Raw genomic sequence first — 16276 nt, 5'->3', positions numbered from 1 at the left:
TGTGGGTGTGTGGGTGTGGGTGTTTGTTTGTGGGTGTGTGTGTGTGTGGGCGTGTTTGTGTGTGTGTGTGTGTGTGGGTGTGTGTGTGGGTGTGGGTGTTTGTGTGTGGGTGTGTGTGTGTGTGGGTGTGTTTGTGTGTGTGTGTGTGTGGGTGTTTGTGTGGGTGTGTGTGTGGGTGTGTGTGTGGGTGTGTGTGGGTGTGGGTGTTTGTGTGTGGGTGTGTGTGTGTGTGGGTGTGTTTGTGTGTGTGTGTGGGTGGGTGTGTTTGTGTGTGTGTGGGTGTGTGTGTGGGTGTGTGTATATGTGTGTGTGTGGGTGTGTGTGTGTGGGTGTGTGTGTGGGACGGTGTGTGTGTGGGTGTGTGTGTGTTGGTGTGGGTGTTTGTGTGTGGGTGTGTGTGGGTGTGTTTGTGTGGGTGTGTGTGTGTATGAGTGCGTAGATATTGGTGTGGGTGGTATGTACTATCCGTGAGACGATTTAATATCGAATGAAATTCTGCTGCATCAAGTAAAAATGTCAAATTTTGGAGAGTGTTTCTTTTTTTTTTTTTTTTTTACGAAACCCTCCGAAACCCTCCGAAACCCGACAAAACTCGACAAAGTGGGGAGTGAACCAGGGACTCAGGGACGTGTACACCAGTGGGGAGTGAGCCTAGGACTCTGGGAGGAGGAGGGTGTTTCTTTTTTTACGAATAATGCCAAAACCCTCGGAAACCCGACACAGTTAGGGAAAGTGGGCACAAGCGGGGAGTAAACCTGGTACTATTGGAAGAGGATATCAGAGAGAAATGAACCTGGAACCATTGAAAATGGATACTAGTGGGAATTGAAGCCGGACGTTTCGGGTTTGCCCTTTATCAATAAAACAGGGTGAATGAAACATTACAGACGAATGAGGTAATGTTGTAGTGGCGTTGTTAAGATGAATAAACAAAAACATTGATGGGGCAGAAACTTTGTTTATTCATCTTAACAACGCCACTGCCACATTATCTTATTGATATGTAGTATTCCATTCATCCTGTTTTGTTGATAAAGGGGAAACCCGAAACGTCCATTTTTATCTGTTTTTGTATATTAAATTGAAGCTTACATTCAATTTCACATTGTTATTTAATTCTTCGAGCTTCGAGCTTCGAGCAGCACCGTTTCCATTACCCAGAATTCTTAAAGTCCTTCAAAGCTATTGGGTCCTATAGGGGATGAGATTAGCGGAAGAGTAGCGTCCCTTGATTGGACGTCACCCATAGTCTGTGACGTCACCGGCGGAAAAGTTATTAGAGAGAAAACGTCATGTTGGTTGTGCGCATGCGTCTCTCGTCCTCGCTTCCACGACGTTTTCTCTCTTACAACTTGAGATTTTATATAGATAGTAGATAGCGCAATATGTACTAAACGTGCTCAAGGCGCTTTACAAAGGGTCCCCGACCAACAGCAACACGTAACATGTAGAACGAGACATGATGCCTGGTGATATTACATTTTTTTTCAGACAGAGACAACGCTGTTAACAGTCAAATACTCATTTTACGCCTGAGTACGGTGAGATAATGTAAGTTAGAGGCATTTCCACGGACTCAACTACGCACCTAGCGAGGTTCAAAGCGATCCGAAAGCGAGTATCATCCACAAGACCACATAGCCGCACAATTGTTTTGTATTTGTGTGTGTGTGTGTGTGTGTGTGTGTGTGTGTGTGTGTGAGTCGTTTTTTTTTTGTGTTTGAGGATAAGACGCTAGCAAAGTACTTTCCGCTATTGCGGTACACCCAGCCACCAATCACTATTAAGAGGTCGGGGGGGGGGGGAGGTCAGAAAAAAATTATCGACTTCACTCGAGATTGATCCAGTTATCTTTGGGCATTGTGCTCTCTGTGGCTCTCTATCTATAGATCTTTCTCAATATCTCTCTCTCTCTCTCTCTCTGTCTCTCTGTCTCTCTCTACCTCTATCTCTCTCTCTATCTCTCTCTCTCTATCTCTCGCTCTCTATCTCTCTCTATCTATCTCTCTTTCTCAATCTATCTCTCTCTGTCTATCTGTCTCTCTGTCTCTCTCTACCTCTATCTCTCTCTCTATCTCTCTCTCTATCTCTCGATCTCTCTCTCTCTCTCTGTCTGTCTGTCTGTCTCTCTGTCTCTCTCTACCTCTATCTCTCTCTATCTCTCTCTCTCTATCTCTCGCTCTCTATCTCTCTCTCCCTCTCTCTCCCTCTCTATCTATCTCTCTTTCTCAATCTATCTATCTATCTATCTATCCCTCTCTCTCTCTCTCTCTTTCTCAATATCTCTCTCTCTCTCCCTCTCTCTCTCAATCTGTCTATCTATCTATCCCTCTCTCTCTTTCTCAATCTCTCTCTTCCTCTTTCTCTCTCTCTCTCTCTCTCTCTCTCCCTCTCTCTCTGTCTCTCTGTCTCTTTCTACCTCTATCTCTCTCTATCTCTCTCTCTATCTCTCTCTCCCTCTCTCTCTCTCCCTCTCTATCTCTCTCTATCTATCTCTCTCTATCTATCTCTCTTTTTCTCTCTCTATCTCTCTCTCTATCTCTCTATCTCTATCTATCTTTCTCTCCCTCTCTCTCTCTGTCTCTCTCTGTCTCTCCCACTCTCTTTCTATCTATCTCTCTATCTATCTATCTATCTATCTATCTACCTGAATCTCTCTCTCTCTCTCTCTCTCTCTCTCTCTCTCTCTCTCTCTCTCTCTCTTTCTCTTTCTCTCTATTGTATAAAGAGCAAAGGTTACGAGTACACCAAACCCATAGTACTAAATGCTTTGTCAAACAACCTCCTTTGTTTGTTTTTGTGGGGTTTTTTTCTTTTTGTAAAGAGTGAAAGTACTCGATACTCTGACACGTATTGATACCAGTACGAGATTTTATCACTCATTATCGACTGAATTAATGGCTAATAATAAGAACAACAAAATTGTCCTTATTCTGATGCTTTGAGACGCCCAGCAAAAATGCTATGACGTTCTATAATCAATATCGAAAGAACTAAACGGAAGATTAAAAGAACGAGATAGAAAAAAAGAGACGATTCATATGATGCAAATAAATACAATAAAAAATAATAATAATAATAATAAAAATACTCTTAATTATAAATTGTGGTAATCACTCAAAGACTGTTCAATGCGAGCATCAAAAAGGCGAAACCGTCGAGTGTGCTCAAAGCGGAATGATGCAAACAATGTGCATTGTTATCCCTGAGTAAGATCATGTCTAATTTGTAAAAGGCGCTGCAGCTATCCCGTGGCATCGGAATAATCGATAAACTATGATATTATATCGACTATTATTAATGATAATCGTTCGATCGTATCGCCACAGTGAGAGCCTGGTTGTTGTGGTTCAAGTTCAGCGTTTTGCCACTTGACTCAAAGGCCGAGGGGGGGGGAGGGGGGGGGGGGGCGTTGAGTGGATCCCGCTGAGTCATGACAAATTATAAAAAATTTAAAAAATATAAAAAATGAAATTCCCTTTATAGGTAGTTCGAAGATTTGTCACTCAAGTCTTTGTTATTGTTTTTTGTCATCCGCGTTTATGAGTAATGCTCACTGAACTGAATTAACCTGACTATAAACGTTCATGGATACACACAATTTTGTGTGTTGGTCCGTTTTACTCCCGGATGGCAATGTTATGAACTTCTTAGCCAAGCGCATACTATCTATTTATCATATCCCATAGGGGAAATTTGTCTTGAGGGTCTATTCCAAGGAAAGGCTGGAATAGCCCAGGCGTCAGACGCAGTGCAGCGCCGCAAATTTGGCTCGGGCGAGGTGTCTTACTCAAGGCCACACAGAGCAGTGGCGGTTGATCGAACTCGGTACCTTTCGCGTACGAAGCAAGGACCGTGCCGCTGAGCCACGCTGCCCCGTGAGATGTAATTTGTTTTGGTTCTATTCCACACTATGCAGAAAAGTAGTAAGTGGGCCTAGGAAACAACCACGAATATCTAAAAAAGGGGTTGTGAAACAGTGCTAGACAACACAGAAAGGAATATATAAGTAAAATAATCATCCTAAGATTCCGATGCATTCGAAATTCTCATCAGCATATCGAGATCTTCCTTGGCTGATAGTTTGACTTTTAAATAATAGTCTAATGTGAATACTTTAATTCTATTTTCACTTATTATATTCAATAGGGAATGAGATTAGCAGAAGAGTAGGGTCCCTTGATTGGACGTCACCGGCGGAGGTTATTAGAGAGAAACGTCAATATGGTTTGCGCATGCGTCTCTCGACCTCGCTTCCGGTGAAAGCGGCATGAGACACTTCACCGAAAGCGAGGACGAGAGAGACGCATGAGCAAAACCATATTGACGTTCTCTCTGTAAGGTGGCGTCCAATCAAGGGACGCTACTCTTCCGCTAATCTCATTCCCTATACGACTTCTATGTCAATTGATGATTCGAGCGTTTTTAAGCGTCAACCAATCAGAATATTCTTTGCCATTTAGCCCGTTCCATCAACCTGACAGTTTATTTCCTGGCAATGAAAAAGACTGTCAAACGTTCCTACATTCTAATTGTACTACTTACAAAGACAAACGGTTCAAACGGATTTTCAAACTATTGAAACGATGCAAATATGGAACTTGTAAGTAACTTGTAAGCTTTGATCGCGACCCCGAACGTTGGTTAAAGGAATATATTTAATTAAATAACCAAATTGAGTGTCCCTCTGATCGCTGCGAGTGATGTAGTCAAGTACTTAAGGTGCGGCTATGTGGTCTAGTGTTATGACACTCGCTTTCGGATCGGAACGTCATGGGTTCGAGCCTCGCGCTCGGCGCATCGTTGAGTCATTGGAAAAGGCTCTTTACTCACATTCTCTCACCGTACTCAGGTGTAAAATGAGTACCTGGTCGTTAACAGCGTTGTCTTTGTCCGAAAAATTGTAATATCGACTAACAGGCGTCATGTCCCGTCCTACATGTTAAATGTTGCTGTTGACCAGGGAACCCTTGTATAGCGCTTTGAGCACATTTAGTGGATATTTCACTATATAAAGCTCATTTTAAATTTTTTAAAAACAAACTATGGTATCTGTGGTTCACGGTCGAGAACGGGGAAAATACTTTCTAAAAAAATATTCGAGTATAAGTAGAGCAACTGAAATGTTCATTCAACTGGTTATAATACACTGTACAATGACTGGCATAATTTTCACTGTATGTTGATTGAATAATACGGGCTTCATACTATAAGATGATGGGGTTTGTTTTTTTTTAATGTAAACGTTGCTGCTCGAAGCTCGAAGAAATAAATTACAATGTGAAATTAAATGTAAGCTTCAATTTGATATTCATCCTGTTTTGTTGATAAAGGGGAAACAAGCCCGAAGCGTCTATTTTATTTGTTTTCCAATATTAAATTGAAGCTTACATTCAATGTCACATTGTTATTTATTTTGTGGTTTTGAATGGCATCCGTGTGAATAGCCTGTCAGGTAAAGCAACAAGAGGTCAAGCAATCACTAAACAGAAGCAACAAATTGAATTCTATAGTCTGATGTTACGCCACCCGGCAACGGCGGCCATCTTGGTTCTAAACAAAGAAAATCATTACTTTTTATTCTTCATCCTGGCTAGAACTTTTCATATGCCTTGTGATCAGAATGTGTAAAAGTCAAAACATTCTCAAATTTATGGGTTTTTTTCCTCTGGATACGCTTTTATGCTCGCCAGAGAAATATTTCATACTGGCGTCCGCCATTGTTCCGATAGTTTAGAGCCAGTGTTACTAAGTTACCATGCGTCATTAGGAAGGAAGTGACGTTACGACTGTTGATTGAGTTTGTTGTAATGGACAATATTTTGCGTTGGGTACAAACTGCAAGCCATGAACCCTTAATAATTTGTGATAGACGTGGAAATAAGTATAAATCGACAAGGCTTCGAATGGATATCGAGGAAGCTGATTGTAACTCTCTCATTACCAGCCACTTTCAGGATTTTCCCCAAAATCCACACCCAACTAACACAAAAATAGATTATTTATCACTCTAGCACAATAGCAGTAAAATTCTTGCGATACATAATTTCTTTAGGAAAAAATGCTCTACAACACAATGTTCATTTTTTAAAAATTGTATGATGTACAAAATAAGTTTGAATTACAAAAATGTTGGTTGTATTGTAACGAATGTGACCATTGTCAAATGGGATCATTTTGTTCCTTGACTCCAACAGTCGTGAATGAGAGGGTTAAAGAAGACATACAATCTCATGATTCCTCACTCTTGTGCGGCAATGTGGTCTTGTGGTATGACACTCGCTTTCGGATGGGAAGGTCCTGGGTTCGAGCCTCGCGCTCGGCGAATAGTTGAGACCTTGGAAAAGGCTCTTTACTCACATTCTCTCACCGTACTCAGGTGTAAAATGAGTACCTGGCCGTTAACAGCGTTGTCTGTGTCCGAAAAATTGTAATATCGCCTAACAGGCGGCATGTCCCGTCCTGCATGTTAAATGTTGCTGTTGACCAGGGATCCCTTGTAAAGCGCTTTGAGCACATTTCGTGGATATTGCTCTATATAAAGCTCAATTTTAATTTTTTTTAATTTTTTTGTAATTTTGGTCTGTTTTTGTCTGGCTCTGCACCATATATACCTTTTTAGATATTTTTTGTCATGACTGACTCATTGAAAGGTCATAAGGTTAATAGTTGTAGGGGTTACGAATAGAAAGAAAAAAAAATGGAATGGTAAGTCCGTGAGGGGCCATCAATAATGGATACCTAAACTGCCAAGACTAGTTCGTGTTTTGTGTCTTTGTCGCGTATTGATCCATTGACTCTAAGTCCTACGCTCTTTGACAAAACATGTGGATACAATTTTTTCACCAACAAAAACAACCTTTTACTTTAAGTCTTCGATAATTTACAACAGCCTTTATCGGCTATGTGGACCTGTTGTATGACACTCGCTTTCGGATCGGAATGTCCTGGGCGACGTGACATCAGACTATTGATTCCAATTAAAAGATTGTTGAACAATTGTGTTTGAAAATGTAAACGCGTTCCCACTATTCTTACGTTTTACTGTGTTCATCTACAGTAAATAGTTGACTTTATTTTGTTTTTGTTTGTTTAAATTGGAACATTGAAGTTAATTTATGAATTCCATTGGCAAATTTCCTAAGATTGGCCTAAACCTTTGAATCTCTTCCCACAGTGCATCATGACAAATTACCTAACATAGGCCTAAACCTTTGAATCTCTTCCCACAGTGCATCATGGCAAATTGCCTAACATAGGCATAAACCTTTGGATCTCTTCCCACAGTGCATCATGACAAATTGCCTAACATAGGCATAAACCTTTGGATCTCTTCCCACAGTGCATCATGACAAATTGCCTAACATAGGCCTTAACCTTTGAATCTCTTCCCACAGTGCATCATGACAAATTGCCTAACATAGGCATAAACCTTTGAATCTATTCCCACAGTGTATCATGACATATTGCCTAACATAGGCCTAAACCTTTGAATCTCTTCCCACAGTGCATCATGACAAATTGCCTAACATAGGCCTAAACCTTTGAATCTCTTCCCACAATACATCATGACAAATTTCCTAACATAGGCCTAAACCTTTGGATCTCTTCCCATAGTACATCATGACAAATTGCCTAACATAGGCCTAAACCTTTAAATCTCTTCCCACAGTGCATCAGTTGTGGCCCAGGCAACACCGGCCAATGTGTAGGACCCAGCATTTGCTGCAGTCCCCAGTTCGGTTGTCACATGGGCACCCGCCTGACCGACGTGTGTCTGAAGGAGAACGAGAGTACGACGCCGTGCTTCGTCCAGGGCGAGCCGTGTGGGCCACACAGCACAGGCAAATGTGTGGCCGACGGAATGTGTTGCGATTCAGGTAATTGAATGTGTGCTCTGTCACTTCTGCTGTCTTATCGTAGCCTTCGTAAACTGACAGCCTGACACTGACCAAAAAATGACGTCAAAAGACAAGTCTTTGGCCATAAGAGAAAACAAATGGTGAATTGTATTCGTTGTTTAACCAATGAAATCACTTGTTTCCTTGAGCACCACTCATGACAACTCACTGGACGCTGCACAAACCTAAAAATGACGTCAAACTACAAGTCCTCGGGGGTTCTAGTGTCAGGCTACATGTTAACGATGGCTACGGTCTGATCGTAGCCATCGTTATCTTTTAGCCTGACACTAGAAACCACTATGACTTATAGTTTGACGTCGTTTTCTAGGTTTTTGCACTGCCTAGTGAGTTGGAATTGTAGTCAAGGAAAAAAATGATTCCATTGGTTAAACAACGAATACAACTCATGATTTGTTTTCTTTTGTGGCCAAAGACTTGTCTTTTGACGTCATTTTACCTTTAAATTGTATTTATTATATATGTAATTGTTTTGTGTTTGTTTTTGTCGTAGTTTTCGGGGGGGGGGGGGGGGGGGGGGGGGGGTTTCGTGTCTTTTTTTGTTTGTTTTTTTTGTTTTTGTTTTTTTTTTTTGGGGGGGGGGGGGGGTTGGGGGGGGGGTATTTTTAGATTTATGATTGTTCTAGAAATCTTCCAAATAGACTTTTCCAACATGTTGTTTTTTTCTTAGCACATCGATCTACAACAAAATGATAACAAGGAAAATCGTCTTTCTTTTAGAATGATCGACTCGAATTGCATCACAACAAACCCCTCAAGCGTTCCTGGTTCAAATTACCCTGGGGTTCCAATCCCTCCAATCTATTTCCACCGACAATGACGTCACTCACAATGCTTACTGTTCTTTCTCTCTCATAAGAATAGAACTATCAATAAATGACAAAGGATTTGACGCTAAAACGGTTCTAATTTTAATTATGTTTTTGTCTTTAATCACTTGAGCGAGAAAAAACGACAGTTTTGTAGAAGAAATCAAATTAATGATTGATTGTTTTTACCACGTCACCGTTCAGAGAAAAGGCTTATCCAATATAAATGAAGTTAGCGTCACTTTGCTACTTGTTATTGTTTTAGACCGCCCCCTGAGTTATTAGTTCTCACTAAATTCTGTCAATCAAACTGTGACCATTCAAGGTCACACATAGTTTTACGTATCGCTACCATTGATCCGGCGGGCAAAATCGGAGAGTATTTTCTTAAATAGACTGTGACCGAAAAAAAAAATGGAAAGAAAAAGCAAAGATAGAAACAAATAAAAAATGAATTCGCGCGCGCTCGCACACACTCACACACATACACGCGCACACACACACAAACACGTACACACACACATACACACACATACAGACGCACACAAACACACTCACGGTTAACTCTCTTTCAGTGGTCTGACCTGATATTTTTTCTTTCTTTTTTGGTCAGTGTCAGTGTCAGGCTTTGGTTATAGGGACTTTAGTGAGAACTTATCACCCAATTGGCGGTTTAAAATCAATTACGAATACGATTCAATAGTCTGATGTCACGCCGCCCAGCAACGGCGGCCATCTTGGTTCTAAACAAAGAAAATCATTACTTTTTATTCTTCATACTGGCTAGAACTTTTCATATGTCTTGTGATCAGAATGTGTAAAAGTCAAAACATGATCAAATTTATGATTTTTTTTTCCTCTGGATACGCTTTTATGCTCGCCGGAAAAAATATTTCATACGGGCGTCCACCATTGTTCCGATAGTTTAGAGCCAGTGTTACTAAGTTGCCATGCGTCATTAGGAAGGAAGTGACGTTACGACTATTGAAGAGTATTGCCGAGTGACGTTACTTTCATTCATGTTCTTGTCGCATTGTTTTAAAGATGCTGTGGACTTAGCAACTTACAACATTGCCATCCGGAAATATAACGGACCAACACACAAAACTTTGTGTAACCATGTTCGTTTATAGTCAGGTTAATACAGTTTAGTAAGAATTACTCATAAACGCGGATGGCAAAAAATAATAACAAAGACCTGAGTGACGTCAACTTTGAACTACGCCATCTATAGATAGCTCGAAGATGACGTCACTCAGGCCTCTGTTATTGTTTTTGCCATCCGCGTTTGTGAGTTGTTCTCACTAAACTGTATTAACCAGACTATAAAAGTTCATGGTTACACAGAGTTTGTGTGTTGGTCCGTTATACTTCCGGATGGCAATGTTGTGAACTCCTTGGCCAAGCGCATTCTATCTCTAGATAGTTCGAAGATGACGTCACTCGGGTCTTTGTTATTGTTTTTTTTTGCCATCCGCGTTTATGAGTAATGCTCACTGAACTGTATTAACCAGATTATAGATAGAATGCGCTTGGCCAAGGAGTTCACAACATTGCCATCCGGAAGTATAACGGACCAACACACAAACTCTGTGTAACCATGATCTTTTATAGTCTGGTTAATACAGTTTAGTGAGAACAACTCACAAACGCGGATGGCAAAAACAATAACAAAGGCCTGAGTGACGTCATCTGCATACTATCTATACAGTTTAGTGAGAATTACTCATAAACGTGGATGGCAAAAAAAAAATTTTTTTAAATAACAAAGACTTGAGTGACGTCAAATTCGTTCTATCTCTATCAATATTATTATCTCTGTCAAATTAGGCCACAAAATATTATTTTTTCCGATCCTACCTGCTTCAGACACTTATCGCCAGCAATTTATTGTGTTGTGTAGATTGGGTGACAAGCTCCAATCCATCCAATCTAACGAGCTGTCTATTGATTGTCTATGCATGTGTTTGTACCCTGGAAACCTGTTCTGTCCGTTAATGCCTGTCGCCAATTACACTAGACGAACGTCCAAGTAATTGGTGTAAAGTGCCTTGCCCATGGACCCAACCCACATTAATGACCATCTTTGCTATGTCAATTAACTATAATATGGGGAATATAATTATTTGGTTTCACGGATCCATAAATAAGTAACTGGACGAGTTGTTCAGTTCGGAGATTGGTGAAAAAATGTTTAAACAAAAAAATAATAAATAGGGTTCAACAGCGTGACGTCACTTCCCGTGTAATGACACATAGTATCTTAGTAACTGGTTCTAAACTATCGGAACAATGGCGGACACACTTTTGAAATACTTCTCCGTCGAGCATAAAAGTGTATCCAGAGGAGAAAAACATTATAAATATGATCGTGTTTTGACTTTTATACATTCTGATCACATGGCATGTGAAAAAGTTCTAGCCAGCATGAAGAATAAAAAGTACCGATTTTTTTGGTTTAGAACCAAGCTGCTGGTTGCTGGGCGGACGTGACATCAAACTATTGAATCCTATTGAATCGTTAAAAAATAGGATTGAGGGTTAGAAGTATTCCGAACACCAGCCAGTGTTCTTTTTTGTTTTTTGTTTTTTTTTGTTTTTGTTTTGCCAACGAGCACAGAATTCCTGGCAAATTCAACATAATATAGTTATAGATAGAATGAAGTTGACGTCACTCGGGTCTATGTTATTGTTTTTTGCCATCCGCGTTTATGAGTGAATCTCACTTAACTTTATTATCCAGATTATAAACGTTCATTGTTACACATCGTTTTGTGTGTTGGTCCGTTATACTTCGGATGGCAATGTTGTGAGATTCTTATCCAAACGCATACTATCTATATATAGAATGAAATTGACGTCACTCAGGTCTTTGTATTGTATTTTGCCATCCGCGTTTATGAGTAATTCTAACTTAACTTTATCAACCAGACTATAAACGTTCATTGTTACACATAGTTTTGTGTGTTGGTCCGTTATACTTCCGGATGTCAATGCTGTGAGTTTCTTAGCCAAGCACATACTATCTATTCTCTCACCCGTATAAATAGACCGGTAGATAACCACGCCTCTCGGACAATCGTCATAATGTAAACAATGGCAGTGATTGGTAGACACAGCAAACTACACAGGCTTTACTATCGATGGTTTGTGTTTAACTAAAATACCCATTTTCCTACCGCTTGATCAATAGAACTAACACAGAATACTATGTGTAAATTTAAACACAATAAAAAGTAATATAATAATAATCAAAATAAATGAGTGCCTTGTCGTATTAGCTTTATTTTCCCCGCAAAGATTGCGAGTAATCGACAACTCTATAGGGAATGAGATTAGCGGAAGAGTAGCGTCCCTTGATTGGACGTCACCCATAGTCTGTGACGTCACCGGCGGAAAAGTTATTAGAGAGAGAACGTCATGTTGGTTGTGCGCATGCATCTCTCGTCCTCGCTTCCGCATGCGCACAACCAACATGACGTTCTCTCGTCCAATCAAGGGACGCTACTCTTCCGCTAATCTCATTCCCTATAGAAATGAGTTTACGGAGGGATAAGATTTTTCATCCTCAAAGAGACGTACTTCTATCTAGGGTCTATTCCAAGGAAAGACTGAAAACAGGTGTCAGTCCCAGTGTTGAGCGTTGACTAAGGGCAAGTTGCTGAGGGTCACACAAGGCGCGGGACTCGAACCCGGTACTGTCTGATTTCGAAGCATGAACCCATAGTAATTAGCCATGTTGCCCCATGTCCAAGACAAATGGATAACTGAATAAAATATGATATGAACTGATGAATCGATATATAAGTTGATTAGAGAATATCGATATATGAATAAATAAGACATAAATGAATAAATAAATAAATAAATAAATAAATAAATAAATAAATAAATAAATAAATAAATAAATAAAGGGATGGATGAATATGTAGATATATATAAATTTAAAAAAGAAGAAACACTGAAATAAAAATATAAAGAAATATCAATAAATAAGCATACTCGATAAATAAATTGTATTAAAACAATTAAGTAGGATACTCCACATTCACACCTGAGTCAAGCGAAACAATCTAATCTTATCTTTTCTTTTTACATTTTTTGATTCTCCAGAAACCTGCACAATGACTCCTGACTGTAGTATGGCCGGCCAGGCTTCAAACGGGGATCAAGAAAAAGTCTTGAGATTGCTGGAACGCTTGCTGAAGACTCGGGTTGATTAAGACAAATAAATAAAGTTTTAAAACTGGAACGCAGGCACTAGTGCAAGATGGAAACCAGAAAAGTTGTGTGTGGAACAAACGTCATGGCAGAAAAAAGAAATACATCAAAATTTATCCTTGAAATATCAATTTTCCCTAAGAAATGATCTGAAGATGATTGTTACTCGTAAAAATAATAACAGTATTCATGGCAGTGATTAAGGTTGCCCATTTGGCGTTTTGATGCCAAATTCCAAAAGTTGGCGGGTTTTGTTTTGTTTTTTTCCAAAGTCGTTTGACTTTTTTTAAAAAATATTTCTGGCCGTGAAAGACTCATCTTTTTTTTTTTTTTTTCTTGTTATGCTTGGATTGGAATTTATAAGACAATAGGGAATGAGATTAGCGGAAGAGTAGCATCCCTTGATTGGACGTTACCGGCGGAAAAGTTATTAGAGAGAGAACGTTTTGTTGGTTGTGCGCATGCGTCTTTCGTCCTCACTTCCGGTGAAAGCGGCATGAGACACTTCACCGAAAGCGAGGACGAGAGAGACGCATGCGCAAAACCATTTTGACGTTCTCTCTGTAAGGTGACGTCCAATCAAGGAACGCTACTCTTCTGATAATCTCATTCCCTATAAAGTTCTCGTGGTGAAATGATAGTTTCGAGATGACTTTTCAAGATATTTTTGGCCTCGCTTGTCTAACACTGTACTATACATCGTTTGTCTAACACTGTAATATACACACAACTTTTCAGGTTTTTAGTTGATCGAGATTGAATTGAATCTATTGTTCGTTTGGGTTAGAAATGTCAAGGACAATATGTAACTCATCGCCTAGAAACAGTTTTACGTTGTTGTGGACTGGACGCTAAAACTGAATCAGAGATTAGGATGAAATTTGGGCTCAATTTATACTTTTATAGAAAGAATGAAGTTGACGTCACTTAGGTCTTTGTTATTGTTTTTTTTTTGTCATCCACGCTTTTGAGTAATTCTCACTAAACTGCATTAACCAGACTAGAAACGTTCAAGGCGACACATAGTTATGTGTGTTGGTCCGTTATACTTCCGGATGGCAATGTTGATAGCTTCTTAGCCAAGCGCATACTATCCATAGATAGTTTTGCGTGTTGGTCCGCTATATTTCCGGATAGCAGTGTTGTGAGTTTCTTAGTCATGCGTACAGCATCTGTAGAATGAATGAAATTGACGTCACTCAGTTCTTTGTTCCTGTTTTAGACCGACTTTTTGAATGATTAGTTCTCACTACCATTTAAAACGCCCCCTTCCTGCTTTCTTCCAATGGATAGAATGAAGATGACGTCACTCAGTTCCTTGTTGTCGTTTTTTGCCATCCACGTTTTTGAGTAATTCACTAAACACACACCGGAGACAGACTCCAATGACCCGGCACCGCCGTCCTCTGCCGTCTTCCGGATACAGATGCCGGTCACGGACAAAATACTAAGAATAAAGAGAAGAGCTGCTAGACCCAATCTCCAAACATAAACGGCAGTTGGCGTCGGGTGTTTGGTATGGGTAGGTCCTCACTTCAGTCAACCTTCGAATTCGTTCATTTCTCACTTGATCTTTTCTTGTCCAGCCAAGTGACCATCTCAATGTCCTAATTTCTGCCACCTCAACTTATTTATCTTGATTTTTTGTTGTAGCTGCTGTGTCTCTAGTCCATATATAAAGGAAAAATTGGTCATTTTGAAAAGTAGTTTTAATGCCTACTATGGTGTTATTACCCCTGAAAATTACGAATTTGTCTAATTCCAAGCAGGCAGGTCTGAGTACGTTTCACCATTGCAAGCAGATATGGTTAGTATTTTACTAATATGCATAGCATCATTGGTGGGGATGATGGCAATTCCACGACTATAAAAGACATTTGTTGAATCCGATCAGTTTGAATATAAACTATTTTGTTTTTTGTTATTTATTTCCCTCATCCAGACCTAATACCTGATCGAGGCGGTAGGTTACATATTATTGTGATAAGTATTGTACAAAAATTACTAAAACAGCTTCCAAGATACCAAACAACGAACGTTTCGGACTCAAAACCCTTCGTCAGCTAAAACGTTGATACATCACTTGTTTGTAACAAGTCGACAACTACGATGGTAAAAAGTACTTATTTAGACATCAGTATTTATTACCGACTTAGTTTTGTCCTGACCCTGGCCGGAGTTCTTGGCTGGGAGGGAAACAGTCGAAGGTTATAGTTTTGGGAGATTATATTTTTTCCTTGTAAATCATCTCTTTGTTATGTAGTGTTATTTTAAAAACATTTTAACATATGATTTGTAGACATTTGAGTGTGTTCCTCTTAGTGAGATCTTGAGTTTGTGTGCTGGGACTGAGGTGATCTCAAACTTAGTACACTGAGAGTGTGCTCTTGGAATCTACATCCGTTCTCTTATTAAACCATTCCTCTTTGTCTTTCTTTTTCATCAAATCTTTTTAATTGTAAATCTGGAATGTTTTACGATCCAATTATATTCCTTTTACTGGCGCTGATATATATGACCTATATATGTGTTGCAAGCGCCGTAAAACCCTTAAAAACAAAGTAAATAGTTATTGCTTTTTAAAGTGTCGACAAAGTTTGGAAAAAACTGGGCATTTTCTCCATATATTGTTGGAACCTTTGAGAAACTACCCTATTCTATTTGAGCAATATTGTCAGTTGTTTGTTTTGGGTTTGTTGTTGTTTTTGTTTTTTTGTTTTTTTTTTTTTTTTGGGGGGGGGGGGTATTTTACTTTATTTAACAGATTGAAACAGATGCAAACAATGAGACACAGCCACGTTAAAATTTTAACTGATTCTCTTTGTTAATGGCTGAAAAAGTGTTTTGAGCCCAAAACGTCCCGTGTTTGGTGTTTTGTTCCGTAATTTTTTTTTTTTTTGGGCAAGCTGAAATAGTCATTTGTACAAATGACTTGTTCCAGTCCAGGCTTTCTATCAGGTGTGTATCCACGCCAGTATTTTGTATCTGATTGATTTTTTGTCACTGTTTAAATTCTCTCACTGGATCCGCAGATTTACAAAATTAAATGATTTCAATTCTTCAAATAATTTCATTCTTTTCTGCATCTTTTACTGGACAGACTAAAACGATTTCATATCACAACGATAGGGTATTGTAAATGTTGTTGCTCGAAGCTCGAAGAGATAAATAACAATGTGAAATTGAATGTAAGCTTCAATTTAAGTACGAATTTTAATTAACGTTCATTCTATTTGTTTTCGTAATTAAATTGAAGCTTACGTTCAATTTCACATTATTATTTATCACAAAGATTACAATTTATCCTATAGGGAATGAGATAAG

The 16276-nt window shown here is 39.3% G+C and overlaps 1 protein-coding gene across 1 annotated transcript in view; it reads left to right on the top strand.

The window, feature by feature from the left end:
• Nucleotides 1-16020, top strand: part of LOC144966084 (conopressin/neurophysin-like) — a 43221-nt gene extending 27201 nt beyond the window's left edge. Inside the window, exons 3-4 of the mRNA XM_078902145.1 lie at nucleotides 7673-7880; nucleotides 12845-16020. Of these exons, the coding sequence (XP_078758271.1) occupies nucleotides 7673-7880; nucleotides 12845-12954 (318 nt within the window). The 3' untranslated portion in view covers nucleotides 12955-16020. The remainder of the gene's footprint in view (nucleotides 1-7672; nucleotides 7881-12844) is intronic.
• Nucleotides 16021-16276: the final 256 nt, after the last annotated feature.

This window comes from Berghia stephanieae, chromosome 2 (genome assembly GCF_034508935.2).
Source record: "Berghia stephanieae isolate SIO BIC M18660-M18661 chromosome 2, UCSD_Bste_1.3, whole genome shotgun sequence".
In the NCBI taxonomy this organism is placed as follows: domain Eukaryota; kingdom Metazoa; phylum Mollusca; class Gastropoda; order Nudibranchia; family Aeolidiidae; genus Berghia; species Berghia stephanieae.
This window is presented reverse-complemented; position numbering and strand designations above follow the sequence as displayed.